Source organism: Monodon monoceros, unplaced genomic scaffold, assembly GCF_005190385.1.
Source record: "Monodon monoceros isolate NGI ecotype Baffin Bay Population unplaced genomic scaffold, NGI_Narwhal_1 Super_Scaffold_7, whole genome shotgun sequence".
NCBI lineage: Eukaryota > Metazoa > Chordata > Mammalia > Artiodactyla > Monodontidae > Monodon > Monodon monoceros.
Genome location: NW_021703784.1, coordinates 31,817,486 through 31,834,402, shown reverse-complemented (window position 1 = coordinate 31,834,402; position 16,917 = coordinate 31,817,486). Strand labels below are relative to the sequence as shown.

The following is a 16,917-nucleotide window of genomic DNA, read 5'->3' as shown; positions in this document are numbered from 1 at the left end:
TCAACTGGTGGAACACCGTGTGAAATACTCAGAGAACAGGTGGTCACCATGTGAAATACTCAGATTTTACAAGCAACTAAAAGAACTTGTAAATTATTTCCTTCACCTTAGATTTCCCTTCTCGTGCTCATCATGTGTTCGTCAGAATGCCAGGAGCATTCGAATAATGTGATTCCGTGGAGGGTTGAAGGATCATTTGATGAGGAATGACAGAATCCTTATTCAACCAGCGCCGCTCTTTAGAGAAACATTTAGGGGCATGTGTGTGCGTGTTTCTTTTTTTTTTTTTTTTTTTTTTTTGCGGTACGCAGGCCTCTCACTGTTGTGACCTCTCCCGTTGCGGAGCACAGGCTCCGGATGCGCAGGCTCAGCGGCCATGGCTCACGGGCCCAGCCGCTCCGCTGCATGTGGGATCTTCCCGGACCGGGGCACGAACCGGCAGACTCTCAACCACTGCACCACCAGGGAAGCCCTGTGCGTGTTTCTTTATGGGATTAAATTAGGGCTTTTTGAGTCTTAGGGTCTTAAATTTCGCTTTTATGCTATTCTAAATTAATTTTACTCAGCTTAAATAAATTTATTGAACTTGTGGTTCAAGTTGGACTTGTGATAAGGAGAGAGAATATTTGGACTCTAGGAAAGAACAAATAGATAACCCCTATTCTTAGCCTTTGCATTGAAATGAACTTTCTAATTAACACTAAGAGTATTGTTAATAATATACAAAAGAGATTAGGTTGGGCTAAAACTTTCCTTTTCACTTATTTGAAATGACCACAGTGAATGACCCAAAGGACATAAATAAGAATTAAGGTGAGGGAAAATTTAGAATCACAAATAATTGACAAACAGCGCAGATGGCTACTCTTTTAATTTAATTAACTGAAAGAAAATTATATCCTTTGGCATAAATTTTAACTTCCTTTGAGAAAGTGTCTTTGGAAGTTTATTTAAATCTATGAAAATCAGAATACCTAAATATTTATATTGTTTGGCATGTTAATAGTTGGAAGAAAGAATAATACAAATTATTCATGTTAATTAATTCTGAACTTTTTGTAGCCACAGTACTAAACTTTTAAGAATTATTTTTGCTAATTGTATTTGGTAAATTCCCTAATAAAGAATAATCCTATTTCTTAAGTCAAGCTCTATATACACTTGGTGGAACATTTTATTTTAGCTTCTCTCCATTGTTCATTTTCACAACTTGGTTGTTTTAAGTCTCAAAGCTGGACTAAGATCATCATTAAAAACATTTATTAACTATTTCTTGAGAAATAGTGAATCACTCCGTGCCTAGGAGTTAAGCCCACCTTTTACTAACCAAAATCTTTTTTGTTTTTCTCTGTTATTCTTTGATAAATAAGAACGAATTAAGCATTGTTTGTGACTAGTTTGAATTTTAGCATGATTGCATTCCAGTGAAAATAAAAAAATTTTCAGTTATCCACACTTCTAGTCTTACAATCTGAAGAAGTGTCTAAATGTATTCTGACAAATATTCCTTCACAGAATTTAACAGGATTAGGTTTGACCAGCCCTCCCTTATAACCAGCATCGTTATAAACAGTCTACACTTCAGGGACCTGTAGGAGTGATAACTTTGGTAACGTCACTAGAGGCAAGACAGTGACTCTAGACTACACAGACTACATCTCACAAGTGTTCTCATCATGTTTATGTGACGAAACGGAGAGACTTCTTGTTTATAAAGCAAAAGTGATATGTAGCTGTTTAAACTTCAGGCACAAACAGCACTGAATGCTGAACTAGCACAGTAGAGTAAAAAAAAATATATAAGTGTATTTTTGTGAATGAAAATTGAGATTTGTTCTTAAGTTTGTGGCTTAAGTTGTGTGGCTTGAAAGTAACCAACTGGTACCAATACCATCCAGCCTCCACATTTAACTACCAAGTTGACAGTTTTCAGTGCTGGCAACCTTTGGTGCTTTGTCTCCTTCCTTTAAGCTTTTCATTGTTCTTAGCAGTTAGTGTGACATTTTGAGGATTGGTGTCTAAAACCCCAAACTAAATAAGACCAAGGAGTAGCTAAGATTGTATCAATACTTGCTGAAAGTGAAACAGTAGTTATTTCTTACTAATCCCTACCTTACTGACTGTCGATATTTATCTTTTTGTATCAGGGGTTGTTTGCCAACTGGCAGGGCCACACCACCAATGGCCATCCCTCTGAGGCATTTCTTATGGTGGGTGTACCTAGGAAAAGCTTATGTAGAGCAATGCCAGAGAAATAACCATGTTTGTGCTTTAAGCAGTTAACTACTTTATACTCTACTTGCTTCCATAATGTTTAAGCTGAAGTCATTGAATCCAACTATTAGGTGACAGATAAGATGAACAAGGCCCTAGAGTTGTTAACATGTCCAAGGTAATACGTTTGGTGATAAAATCCAGAGAATAGCTATGACTGTGTGACAGTGTTTACAGAATTGGCTGATTATAATTCATTTGGTCAGCAGTTACACATTGAGCCTTTTTTCATGTGGGAAATACCATGTTAGCTAACAGTTTAGTCCAAGGTTTCTCAGCCTCCACACTATTAACATGTTGGGCTGAATAAATCAATCAGGATCAATTTCTCTCTCTCTCTCTCTCTCTCTCTCTCTCTCTCACACACACACACACACACACACGCACATGCACACACACGCGCACACACACACACACACACACACATTCTCTCCTTCTCTTTCCTGTCATCTTTATCCTGGGAAGCCCTTCAGTCTGTCTGTAGAAATTAGACTTTAGGCAGAAATACCTGCAATGATAACTTGTTCTCATAAAGAGAGGTTAACCTCTGAGGTTAACCTAATGTTGAAAGTCAAGGAAGGAAGGGCAGAGGAATTGAGCAGAAAGGGCATTCTGCAGTACAAGATCAGAGCATGTTCTTCCCTGTGGGAGAAAAGGTTGAAGGAGGAACACCAGACATTTTTGGAAGGCTTCTGGAAGCTGGCCCCCCAATGCTTCTGCTCATATTCTGTGAACAAAACTTATTCATATGACACATCTCCTTGCTTGGAGATTGGGAAATGCAATCTTTATTCTTGGCGGCTGTGTGCCCTGCTACAATTTAGGGGTTCTATTACTGTGGAAAAGGATGGCACTCTGCCAAAAAAGGCTTTTGATAAAAGCAGAAATAAAGAATTCCATGAGCTTATACACAGGAGAGGGCTGTTCCAAGCTTCGGCTCATGTGAGTAATTCTTTGATATTGACCAAGGCACTTCATCCCTTTGGAGGATGGGGGTCATTTTCCTTTAAAATGTTAAAACTAAGCAGTTGTGCTATTTATGCTGATGTTGAGAAAGGTCTTGTGTTTTAGTCTGGACTCCACCCTTTTGCTGATTGAGTGGACTATAGTTAATTTCCATGAACCTCATTTTTCCACTGTATAACATGGGAATCATGATAACACATTATTTATTTCCTATTTATAAACGTGATCTTCTTGAAAGCCTATGATATTGAATGTACAAAATCGGCTCAAGAGAACAAGGTTGTGAATGAGTCTGCAAATCCCTTGAAAATGTGATACTTTTATTATCAAAAATCATAAAGATAGCAAACTCAGCAAGATAAAATCTTAAATCCATATCTCAGGAATGTGTGTATTGGTATTAGGGCCAGTTTATGCCCTTCCCAGGCCCTTAGGGTTTGCTCAGAAGGTAACTGTGGCCTAGGGTTGTCACTTCTTATTCCTCACACATGATCAGGGCCTGGCTCCAGCCAGGCCCCCATCACCCTGCTTCAGTGGGAGTTGCAGCAGCTGTGGTGCACAGGCTCAGTGGCACATTGGCCTTCGCTCATCACATATGGACTCTTGATAGAGTACGAGGGTGGACCCTGGGCTCTGGCCTCTCCCACAACTACTGGAGGGCCAGATGACAATCTGAAAGAACTCAGGAGAGTTCCTGTCCCATGGAGCAAATGTTGACCACTTATGGGAGGAACTGGCAGATAAATCCTTGCTTACCCAATGGAAATGTCCTGAGGTGTGTTGGTTTTGTAAAACCTGAATGGGTATGTACCTTATTGCCTGAGCAACTGTCTGTTTTTCCTCCTGTTTCTGTGGTTCATTCAGTAATAAACACTTGTATTTTCTTCCCTCCTTTCCTGTCTGTTCCCTTTTTCTCTACTGTTGCTCCACAAGGTTGTATGCTAGTTGTAGCAGGCAACAACTTTGCCTCAGGCTCTGTTTTCTAGGAACTTTGGATTAAAAAAAGTATAATATTAATATAATATGAAAAATTAATTTCCACTCGCTGTGGCTTTCACTTTGGGAGTTAAGGAAAAACACCTCTCTCTGTCTCAGTCAGATGCAGTACTTATCATGAGCATTCTCTGTCATGGTGTCAGTCTTTTGTCCCCATGTTTGTTGTCCTTCCATGTTATCAATAGTTTTTGAATTTTGTGACTGAGATTTTTATTTTATTCTCCAAGTCCTCTGTCATCCAAGAAGAAGAGAAATTTGACTGTCAGGCATGAAGAAAAGCTTTGGATTACTTTTAATTAGGAAATCCCTAAACTCACTCAGGGTAATTTTCCAAACATCCTGCCTGGAGTGTGCAGAGTTGTGTAACTTTAGGTTTATCCATGATGTCATGCCAGAGCCCATAAGATTATAGCCACTTCAGATGCTATCCACCCTCCTGATCGCAATCTTCTGTCTTTACACAGTCCACAAGAGGATTGATTAACAATCAAAAATCATCGAAAACGTTTAGTAGCATTCTCTATCTCTCCTAAAGTCTAAAGTAGCATTATAAGTACCTCCTCTGCTTCCTGCTCCTTTTGTCTGTCTTCTTTCTTCCCATTTTCCTCATTTCATCCATTTATTCCCTTTAATGTTTTTCAGTGCTATAATTTTCCCTATAAGCATTGATTCTGCTGTATCCAGAAATTTTAATGTTTAATTTTCATTTAGTTTAAAATGTTTTTAATCTCTCTTCAGATTTCCTCTTTAACCTATGTGTCATTTAGAAGTGTGTTGTTTAATCTCTGAGTATTTTGTGATTTTCCAGCTATCTTTATGTTGTTGATTTCCAACTTAATTCCACTGTGCTCTGAGAATGATTTCTATTCTTTTAAATTTGCTAAGATGTGTTTTATGGCCCAGAATGTAGTCTGTGTTGGTGAACATTCCATGCGAGCTTGAGAAGAATGTATAATAATAGTACAGTACGATAGTACAGTAAAACTTTTGAGACCTTGTGTGTTTGTAAATAGTTTTATTCTACCCTCAATCTAGATTGACAATTTGGATATAGAAATCTAGGTCGGAATTCATTATTCCTGAGAATTTTGAAGGCACTGCACCTTTGTTTTACAACTTCCTGTGTTGTTGCTTTGGGTTCATAATTGATTTCTGATGATTTTTATTTGACCTCTGTTTTTAGGCTTTGATTTTATTCATGGTTTTGTAATATTTTCTCATTTTTTGTGCCTTGTATATATTGTGTCATTTCAATATGGATACTTTTTATCAGTTCTGGAAATTTTCATGAATTATTTTTTTGGTGATTCCCTCCCTACATTTTTTTCTTTCAGTAGTTCTGTTAGTCAGATGTTGGGTTTCATGATTAAGCTTCTAATTTTTCTTATCTTTTCTCATCTATTTTCCTTTTTAGTTCACAGCTCTCGTTTTATTCATTTACTTATACCGCATTCACATTTTCATATTTATATAGCAACCATTCTCATGAGTTCAATGTGTATATTTTTGTCTTATGTTCTTAACAAAATTGGTATTATTTTTCTATGCATGGCTCTTTAATTTACATAAATGATTTTGTGATATTTATCTATTTTGTGCTTTGTGGTTTTCACTCAAAATTGTGTTTTAAGATCCATCCACATGTAATATTTACTTCATGCCTACCAGTTCATGGTATGCTTCTAATTCATTTATGTCCACCAATAAATACCCTGGCTATCTTCCCGTTTTCACAAATCCTTATTTGTGTTTCCTTATGGACTCTTCTGTGAGGATCTTTTCAGGATGTACACCAGAAGCTGGTTTTTAGGGCACACATATATGCCACTTAGAAATGTTGAATTTCTCTTTGGAAAGGCTGTACTTCTCTACAATCACACCATATAGAAGGGTTCCTGTGTCTCCAAATTCACTCAACGTGTAGTGTTATTCAGCTTTCTAACTCTTGCCAATCAATAGCTGATAGATATAATGTGATATCTTAATATTTTAATTTGCTTTTCTCTTAAGTACTAATGAGTTTGAAAAGTTCTTTATATGTTTGTTACTCTTTTGGCTTTCTTCTGTGTTATTCCTTCATATCCTTCACATATATTTTTATCTGTTTGTTTTTCTATCTTTCCAATTTGTAAGAGTTCATTATAGAGGCAAATATGAAACCTCTGGCTCCTATGAATCTGATCACTTGGACGTGGTAGTGGTGAGATAATTGGAATGGGGCAGATATAATGGATTGTGCTGGTGCAACTACCCAGGAAGGAGCCCTTTTGGAATGTCTGTATTTCAGCAGATTGAGGAGGAGGGACTTGGTGGGGAATGGCTTGAGAGACTGGGAATGGTTGGGTGCAGTTACCCAGAGGTGGGACATTGCTGTGAAAGCTATACTAGGATTCTCAACAACCTGGGTTTCTGGATACCAGGCATCTCTTGGACCTCAGGAAACTCCTGTGTGGGTAGCAAGTGTGTGGAATATCCAAGCATCTGGCCCTTCTCAGACTTAGAAATGGTAGTGTCACCCTAGGCTGCTGTTCTGAGCAGTGAGGAAGTCCCACTATCAGAGGAGAAAGAAGTCTAGCCGGGATTGGTAGTTAGAGCTATATCTTTTCCTCTCAATGCCTAGCATGGTGCCAGTTTATAAGAATTACACATTTTTCTGGAATAGAAATTTAGCTATCAGTATTTATTATTACTCTTCGTATTACTATTTCTACTACTATGCATTCACTCGAAGGATTTTCAAAATATATGTATAATGCTTATTTAGCTGATGGTTATGCTAACATGTTGACTTAAATAGTTGCATGGGAAATTTTGCAATATCCTGAGTGGCAATAATAACCTTGAAGTTGTCTTAAAATTCAGATGCATAAATCCTAAATATGTGCTCCATTTTAAAAAAAAAGGAATATAGAAAATACTTTTTTCATTTCCTCTATTTAAAAAAATTTTGATCATGGTAACATTAAAATAAAGGTTGCTAAGACAGCTGTTTAAACAAAGCTTTGCGTTAATCTTTTATAGAAAAAAATGCAATTAGATAAAGCTTTGAGAATTTCTCTTTGTGATTTTCTAAATGTTGTGGTAGAGTCTACTTTTCACCTTTGGTACCCTCTTGTGGTCAATGCAAGGCATTGATTAGGCCTTGATTTTAACAGTTGTGTATAATTTAACACTTTTTATTTATGTGAGAGACCTATAGTTTATATGAATATTTGACGTTTTTGTCATATACAACAACTTTAAGAGTAAGACTGACACTTGGAGTTTTCTTCCTGTTCCTTACTTCAGGGTATGCAGTGAAGGTGTGGCATGACCACAGTTGCTAATCTTAGAAACTAAGTGATAATGTGATCATGTGCTCAGAGTAAATACAGTGTAGCTTGGAACACAAATTGAAGACCTTGAACTTACCTTACACTTTTGCAACTGTAATTGGGTTTGGGGATTAATTTGCCATTTTTGATGGTATATTTTAAGATTTTATAACACACATACAAACATATATTACACATATATATGATTTCATTTTCCATGATTACCTAGTTCAAATGCACTTACTGTGGGTTTATAGAAAATGTCATACCATTGTGACATAGTCTCCCTTTCTTTGAGTCATGGTATGATAATAAGAAGACATCGATCACATACAGTGTTTAGTAAAGATTTGTGTGTTATTTTCCCTTCCTTCTGCAGCACTGGTTTCAGAGAAAATTCTTCACTTGATATCCACGACAAGTAACACAAAGGACAGGAGGTAGCTGTGTAGTATTAAGTATTACTAAGGCCAAATAAGACTTGACTTACAGGAGCAGTAAATCACGGCTTTTGGGGGGAGATGTGAGTTGCAAGAAGTGCTCTTGGCTTTGAAGAACACGCTTCCTTAGATTATAGCTGTCCTTCACGTATCCTACTCTTTCAACTCAGCTGTTTAATTTTATGCTAGAACTGAGTGTGTTTTTGTTGTCTACATCATGGGACCCTTTGAGTAAATCCTTTTCCCGGGCCTGGTGGTGTGAAGGGCCAGGGTTTGAATAAGAGTCCAGGAAGTGCTTCTGGGAACGATTTTTGTATTGCCAGGAATGCTGATGTGTTGGCACGGAATTAACATTTCCCAAAACACCATCAAACACTGACTGAAAAACAAAGATGCAAGTGTAGTCACCACAGCTGTGTTCTCTTTTCCCCCAAATAGTTTCTTCTCTGCACAGTGAGAAAATTTAAGCCCCCTATTGTAAAATGAAAGTGGGTCAGTTTTGTGTACTACACTGTAAGGCAGCTGGTTGCCCCCAGTATTCATGTATCACTGGGATTGAGTTAAGGCCATTTGTGCAGAATTGTCCCTTATATCATGGATATTGGTTTTTTTGATCAAATGGAATGTTTGTGAGGGACTGTGGTGCCGTGTTATAAGAGGAATAATTTCACTTGTTAATTAGATATTTATTGAGCACTCTCTCAAATTTTCAGTTTTAAGGATGAGAAGATACATGCATAAATTTCCCTGCTACAATGTAGGACATGAACACCATAAGAAACTCATATATAAAGCTATATGAGCATCCAAAGGGAGAGAGAGTAGATGGAGGGGACATGTGAATGAGGTCTGTTTAAGCTGGATGCTAAGAGTAGATCTAACTTGAATGTGTGGTTGTTGGAAAAAGTAAGCATTTGTATCAGAGAGGAGGTGGTCTGCAGAGAACAGAGAATAGGAGCTCAAAAGGGCTAATGAGAGAGGGCTTCCCTGGTGGTGCAGTGGTTGAGAGTCCGCCTGCCGATTCAGGGGACACGGGTTCATGCCCCGGTCCGGAGAGATCCCACATGCCGTGGAGTGGCTGGGCCGCTGAGCCTGCGCGTCCGGAGCCTGTGCTCCGTAACAGGAGAGGCCACTACAGTGAGAGGCCCGCGTACCGCAAAAAAAAAAAAAAAAAAAAAAAAAAGGGCTAATGAGAGAGACTTTTGGAGAAATTGCTTGGGCAGGTCAGTTGTAAGCATGAAATGCCAGATTAAAGAGTAACGTCCACTGAGCTAACGATGGAATGTTCACCCAGGTATCTCTTTCAACCGTGGACAGGACAAGCTCCTCCCATTCTGAACCTTGGACTTCTCTGCTTTCTTTTGGGTTCTCTCCTGTACATTTTGTTGTGTGAGTTCCTCTAAAGACCTTTTTTGGATGGGAATGCCACTTTTTATTTTTCAATTTTGTTTCTTCTAGTAGAGCCACATTTTCTCCTTAAATAATAAAAATGCTTTGAAGATGTTGATTTCCCCCCTCGTCATTTACAGGTATAATACTGTAATGCACAGACATACCAGTACTCTTCAAAGGTCTAAAAGTGACTAGAACCTTTACAGCAGAACCCTACTTGCTCTTTCCATTTAATGCCATTTTACCAGTTAAGTTTCTAAAGTTCCATCTTTGCAACTAGATCATGATGGGTTCCTGGAAATATAATTGAGGAGATAAAACGTTTAGAGTGCCAGTGGGTCAAAATGGAATTCTGTGGATGTATTAACCTGGATCTGACACCCTCAGGGTCCTCAGAAAGACAGGTCAGAGGCCTGCCCCTCTTCTCCTTTCTTCTTCTCTAACTCCCAAACTCCCTTCCTCTCCTCTCCTCATCCATCCATCATTTTTAATTAATCTCCTCCAAATACATGTGCAAATAATGAAGCAAAGCGTTATGCATAATAATCACAGAGCTTGTTAAAAATAACAATGTCTGAATCTCTATATGAGGGAAATAAGAATCTACATTTTTAATAGGCTTTAAAATACTTGACTCTGATTAAGGTGGTCCAGCTATTGCACTTCAAGAGACACTGAAATAAAAGCAAGGAATAGTACTTCTTTAGCCAATAAAATTTATGAGTGTGATCACCTAGTATTTATTTCATATGGACCCATGAATGGAAAAGACATACCTGGTGGATAACATATTTATAGTTGAAGAAGATTATATGCCCAGGCATGTCCTGTTCTCTTTAAGATTTTATTCCATTTGCATTTCTATAAAAGTATGCCAGAGGATAAAAGGTAAAGTATCCTCCTCCTTCACAAAAGACTAGACTGGTTTACAGCTCCCCTAGAGAACAGTGTCATTTTAGGGATATGCAAAGGTCAGCTATTACAGTTCTGTTGAGTATATGACACAGATGTTGCTAATCCTTTTGACTTGACTGAACTGTTCTAATTATTTCATGCTACCAGGTTTTGAAGGTCTGTTTTCCTTCCTGTCAAAAATGAGTTGTGTGAAATATCAGGCATCTTTTTTAAAAAAATATATATTATTTAATTTATTTTTTTATACAGCAGGTTCTTATTAGTCATCAATTTTATACACATTAGTGTATACATGTCAATCCCAATCACCCAATTCAGCACACCACCATCCCCACCCCCCTGCGGTTTTCCCCCCTTGGTGTCCATATGTTTGTTCTCTACATTTGTGTCTCAACTTCTGCCCTACAAACCGGTTCATCTGTACCATTTTTCTAGGTTCCGCATACATGCGTTAATATACAATATTTGTTTTTCTCTTTCTGACTTATTACTTCACTCTGAATGACAGTCTCTAGATCCATCCACGTCTCAACAAATGACTCAATTTCGTTCCTTTTTATGGCTGAGTAATATTCCATTGTATATATGTACCACAACTTCTTTATCCATTCATCTGTTGATGGGCATTTAGGTTGCTTCCATGACCTGGCTATTGTAAATAGTGCTGCAGTGAACATTGGGTTGCATGTGTCTTTTTGAATTATGGTTTTCTCTGGGTATATGCCCAGTAATGGGATTGCTGGATCATATGGTAATTCTATTTTTAGTTTTTTAAGGAACATCCATACTGTTCTCCATAGTGGCTGTATCAATTTACATTCACACCAACAGTGCAAGAGGGTTCCCTTTTCTCCACACCCTCTCCAGCATTTGTTGTTTGTAGATTTTCTGATGATGCCCATTCTAACTAGTGTGAGGTGATACCTCATTGTAGTTTTGATTTGCATTTCTCTAATAATTAGTGATGTTGAGCAGCTTTTCATGTGCTTCTGGGCCATCTGTATGTCTTCTTTGGAGAAATGTCTATTTAGGTCTTTTGCCCATTTTTGGATTGCGTTGTTTGTTTCTTTAATATTGAGCTGCATGAGCTGTTTATATATTTTGGAGATTAATCCTTTGTTCGTTGATTCATTTGCAAATATTTTCTCCCATTCTGAGGGTTGCCTTTTCGTCTTGTTTATGGTATCCTTTGCTGTGCAAAAGCTTTGAAGTTTCATTAGGTCCCATTTGTTTATTTTTGTTTTTATTTCCATTACTCTAGGAGGTGGATCAAGAAAAGATCTTGCCGTGATTTATGTCAAACAGTGTTCATCCTATGTTTTCCTCTAAGAGTTTTCTAGTGTCCAGTTTTACATCTAGGTCTCAAATCCATTTTGAGTTTATTTTTGTGTATGGTGTTAGGGAGTGTTCTAATTTCATTCTTTTACATGTAGCTGTCCAGTTTTCCCAGCACCACTTATTGAAGAGACTGTCTTTTCTCCATTGTATATCCTTGCCTCCTTTGTCATAGATTAGTTGACCATAGGTGCATGGGTTTAGCTCTGGGCTTTCTATCTTGTTCCATTGATCTATGTTTCTGTTTTTGTGCCAGTACCATATTGTCTTGATTACTGTAGCTTTGTAGTATAGTCCGAAGTCAGGGAGTCTGATTCCTCCAGCTCCGTGTTTTTCCCTCAAGACTACTTTGGCTATTCGGGGTCTTTTGTGTCTCCATATAAATTTTAAGATTTTTTGTTCTAGTTCTATAAAAAATGCCATTGGTAATTTGATAGGGATTGCATTGATGATTTGATAGGGATTGCATTGAATCTGTAGATTGCTTTGGGTGGTATAGTCATTTTCACAATGTTGATTCTTCCAATCCAAGAACATGGTATATCTCTCCATCTGTTGGTAGCATCTTTAATTTCTTTCACCAGTGTCTTATAGTTTTCTGCATACAGGTGTTTTGTCTCCCTAGGTAAGTTTATTCCTAGGTATTTTATTGTTTTTGTTGCAGTGGTAAATGGGAGTGTTTCCTTAATTTCTCTTTCAGATTTTTCATCATTAGTGTATAGGAATGCAAGAGATTTCTGTGCATTAATTTTGTATCCTGCTATGTTACCAAATTCATTGATTAGCTCTAATAGTTTTCTGGTGGCATTTTTAGGATTCTCTGTGTATAGTATCATGTCATCTGCAAACAGTGACAGTTTCACTTCTTCTTTTCCAATTTGGATTCCTTTTATTCCTTTTTCTTATCTGATTGCCGTGGCTAGGACTTCCAAAACTATGTTGAATAATGGTGAGAGTGGACATCCTTGTCTTGTTCCTGACCTTAGAGGAAATGCTTTCATTTTTTCACCATTGAGAATGATGTTTGCTCTGGGTTTGTCATATATGGCCTTTATTATGTTGAGGTAGGTTCCCTCTATGCCCACTTTCTGGAGAGTTTTTATCATAAATGGGCGTTGAATTTTGTCAAAAGCTTTTTCTACATCTATTTAGATGACCATATGGTTTTTCTTCTTCAATTTGTTAATATGGTATATCACATTGATTGATTTGTGTATATTGAAGAATCCTTGCATCCTTAGGGTAAGTCCCACTTGATCATGGTGTGTGATCCTTTTAATGTGTTGTTGGATTTTGTTTGCTAGTATTTTGTTGAGGATTTTTGCATCTATATTCATCAGTGATATTGGTCTGTAATTTTCTTTTTTTGTAGTATCTTTGTCTGCTTTTGGTATCAGGTGATGGTGGCCTCATAGAATGAGTTTGGGAGCATTCCTTCCTCTGCAAGTTTTGGAAGAGTTTGAGAAGGATGGGTGTTAGCTCTCTTTAAATGTTTGATAGAATTCCCCTCTGAAGCCATCTGGTCCTGGACTTTTGTTTGTTGGAAGATTTTTAACCACAGTTTGAATTTCATTACTTGTGATTGGTCTGTTCATATTTTCTATTTCTTCCTGGTTCAGTCTTGAAAGGTTATACCTGTGTAAGGATTTGTCCATTTCTTCCAGGTTGTCCGTTTTATTGGCATACAGTTGCTTGTAGTAGTCTCTTAGGATGCTTTGTATTTCTGCGGTGTCTGTTGTAACTTCTTTTTCATTTCTAATTTTATTGATTTGAGTCCTCTCCCTCTTTTTCTTCATGAGTCTGCTAACAGTTTATCAATTTTGTTTATCTTCTCAAAGAACCAGCTTTTATTTTTATTGATCTTTGCTATTGTTTTCTTTGTTTCCATTTCATTTATTTGTGCTCTGATCTTTATGATTTCTTTCCTTCTGCTAACTTTGGGTTTTGTTTGTTCTTCTTTCTCTAGTTCCTTTAGGTGTAAGGTTAGATTGTTTATTTGAGATGTTTCTTATTTCTTGAGGTAGGCTTGTATAGCTATAAACTTCCCTCTTAGAACTGCTTTTGCTGCACCCCATAGGTTTTGGATCATTGTGTTTTCACTGTCATTTGTCTGTAGGTATTTTTTGATTTCCTCTTTGATTTCTTCAGTGATCTTTTGGTTATTTAGTAACGTATTGTTTAGCCTCCATGTGTTTGTACTTTTTATGTTCTTTTCCCTCTAATTCATTTCTAATCTCAAGCATTGTGGTCAGAAAAGATGCTTGATATGCTTTCAATTTTTTTTAATTTACTGAGGTTTGATTTGTGACCCAAGATGTGATCTATCCTGGAGAATGTTCCGTGTGCATCTGAGAAGAAAGTGTAATGTGCTGTTTTTGGGTGGAATGTCCTATAAATATCAATTAAATCTATCTGGTCTATTGTGTCATTTAAAGCTTGTGTTTCCTTATCAATTTTCTGTTTGGATGATCTGTCCATTGGTATAAGTGAGGTGTTAAAGTCCCACACTATTATTGTGTTACTGTCGATTTCCTCTTTTATAGCTGCTAGTAGTTGCCTTATGTATTGAGGTACTCCTATGTTGTGTGTATATATATTTATAATTGTTATATCTTCTTCTTGGTTTGATCCTTTGATCATTATGTAGTGTCCTTGCTTGTCTCTTGTAACATTGTTTATTTTAAAGTCTATTTTATCTGTTAATGAGTATAGCTACTCCAGCTTTCTTTTGATTTCCATTTGCATGGAATATCTTTTTCCATCCCCTCACTTTTAGTCTGTATATGTCCCTAGGTCTGAAGTGGGTCTCTTGTAGACAGCATATATATGGGTCTTGTTTTTGTATCCATTCAGCAAGCCTGTGTCTTTTGGTTGGAGCATTTAATCCATTCATGTTTAAGGTAATTATTGATATGTATGTTCCTATGACCCTTTTCTTAATTATTTTGGGGTTGTTTTTGTAGGTCCTTTTCTTCTCTTGTGTTTCCCACAAAGAATTTCCTTTCACATTTGTTGTAGAGCTGGTTTGGTGGTGCTGAATTCTCTTAGCTTTTGCTTGTCTGTAAAGCTTTTGATTTCTCCTTCGAATCTGAATGAGATCCTTGCCAGGTAGAGTAATCTTGGTTGTAGGTTTTTCCCTTTCATCACTTTAAGCATATCATGCCACTCCCTCCTGGCTTGTAGAGTTTCTGCTGGGAAATCACCTGTTAACCTTATGGGAATTCCCTTGTATGTTATTTGTCGTTTTTCCCTCGCTGCTTTCAATAATTTTTCTTTGTCTTTAATTTTTGCCAATTTGATTAATATGTGTCTCGGCCTGTTTTTCCTTGCATTTATCCTGTATGGGACTCACTGCGCTTCCTGGACTTGGGTGCCTATTTCCTTTCCCATGTTATGGAAGTTTTTGACTATAATCTCTTCAAATATTTTCTCCAGTCCTTTCTCTCTTCTCCTTCTGGGACCGCTATAATGTGAATGTTGTTGCATTTAATGTTGTCCCAGAGGTCTCTTAGGCTGTCTTCATTTCTTTTCATTCTTTTTTTCTTTATTCTCTTCCACAGCAGTGAATCCCACCATTCTGTCTTCCAGGTCACTTATCCATTCTTCTGCCTCAGCTATTCTGCTATTGATTCCTTCTAGTGTATTTTTCATTTCAGTTATTGTATTGTTCATCTCTGTTTGTTCTTTAATTCGTCTAGATCTTTGTTAAACATTTCTTGCATCTTCTCGAGCTTTGCCTCCATTCTTTTTCCTAGGTCCTGGATCATCTTCACTATCATTATTTTGAATTCTTTTTCTGGAAGGTTGCCTATCTCCACTTCATTTAGTTGTTTTTCTGGGGGTTTATCTTGTTCCTTCATCTGGTACATAGCCCTCTGCCTTTTCATCTTGTCTATCTTTCTATGAATGTGGTTTTTCTTCCACAGGCTGCAGGATTGTAATTCTTCTTGCTTCTGCTGTCTGCCCTCTGGTGGATGAGGCTATCTAAGAGGCTTGTGTAAGTTTCCTGATGGGAGGGACTGGTGGTGGGTAGAGCTGACTGTTGCTCTGGTGGGCAGAGCTCAGTAAGAGGCATCTTTTTTGTGGCTGGGAAATATTATGATTCCTTGAGAAGAGTGTGCAAGTGGTTCTCTAAACTGGTTGTATATTAACTCATCTGAATCACCAAAAAGCCTAAAAGAGATGTTTTCTCTTGGTCCTATCCCAGGTCAAAATTTCTTGCTGAGAATCAGTTATAAAGTGTTCAAAGGGATTCTACTGTAGGCAGCCTGCCCCCTCCATACTATAGTTCCATTAACTTCTTTGAGAGCAGAATACATACTCAAATGATTTTGTTTCACATCCTTCTTCCTACTCTACTTCATCAAGTTTTGCACGTACTTGAAGCTCACTAAATCTTTATTAAATAATTTCATTGGATGTTTGATGGGGATGGTGGAAATCAAGGTTTTCTTGATTCTCTAATTTGAATGTTTTGTTGTTTTTGTGATCTCCTAGGATGGAAAGAAGAAATTTGACAAGGAGAGTGAAAAATACTATTCTATTCTTGACAAGCATTTAAATTTGTCTGCAAAGAAAAAGGAGTCTCATTTGCAGGAGGTAAGTTTTTCCAAATGAAATGTGGAAAGGGCATTAGCATTGTCCTGTGAAGTCCAAAGTTCGAAAAGTAGACATTATCTCAGAATCTGCTCCTCTTTAATAAAATAATGATAATAAGAATATTTAATTGAGCACTTACTACAGACAGGCACTGTGCTGAGCATTTTACATGCCTTGTGATATTTAATGTTAACAGTTCTAAGAGAAAGATTAGTATTTCCTTCAATAATGAGAAAGAGTGAAACAAGGCTATTTCTTTTTCTTCTTGTTGGGCATATTTTAAATAGCAGGACCTACCAAATTCATGTTATAACATTTATATTAAGTTAAAAATACCTGTTTTTAAGGTGTTGCGTCAGCATTAAGGGGAAAAAAGATACATATACAACTATATGTTTTAAAATCTCCATTATTTTATGTCAATTTTCTGAAAGAACAAGTCAACAGTCAACATTCCTTATATGCATATACTAACATGTACAGTGTATGCATATAAGGAATCCACTTCTTCCTTTTTTCTGAAAATTTCTTCTCATTGGTAGTGTTTCAACTATAATTAGTCAAATCAAATAGTCCTTTTACTGAGGAATAGTGATGGGATATGTTTTTTTTTTAAAAAGGTTCTCTTGTCTTTCATCTTGGCAGCAACTAAATCTTGACACACCATCCATCATTCCCCCAGTGTA

The 16,917-nt window shown here is 37.1% G+C and overlaps 1 protein-coding gene across 6 annotated transcripts in view; it reads left to right on the top strand.

The window, feature by feature from the left end:
* Nucleotides 1-16,917, top strand: part of ARHGAP42 (Rho GTPase activating protein 42) — a 330,059-nt gene that overhangs the window by 180,925 nt on the left and 132,217 nt on the right. For all 6 annotated transcript variants that reach the window (XM_029209704.1, XM_029209702.1, XM_029209703.1 and 3 more), the window contains exon 5: nt 16,130-16,231. In XM_029209704.1, coding sequence (XP_029065537.1) covers nt 16,130-16,231 — 102 coding nt within the window. The remainder of the gene's footprint in view (nt 1-16,129; nt 16,232-16,917) is intronic.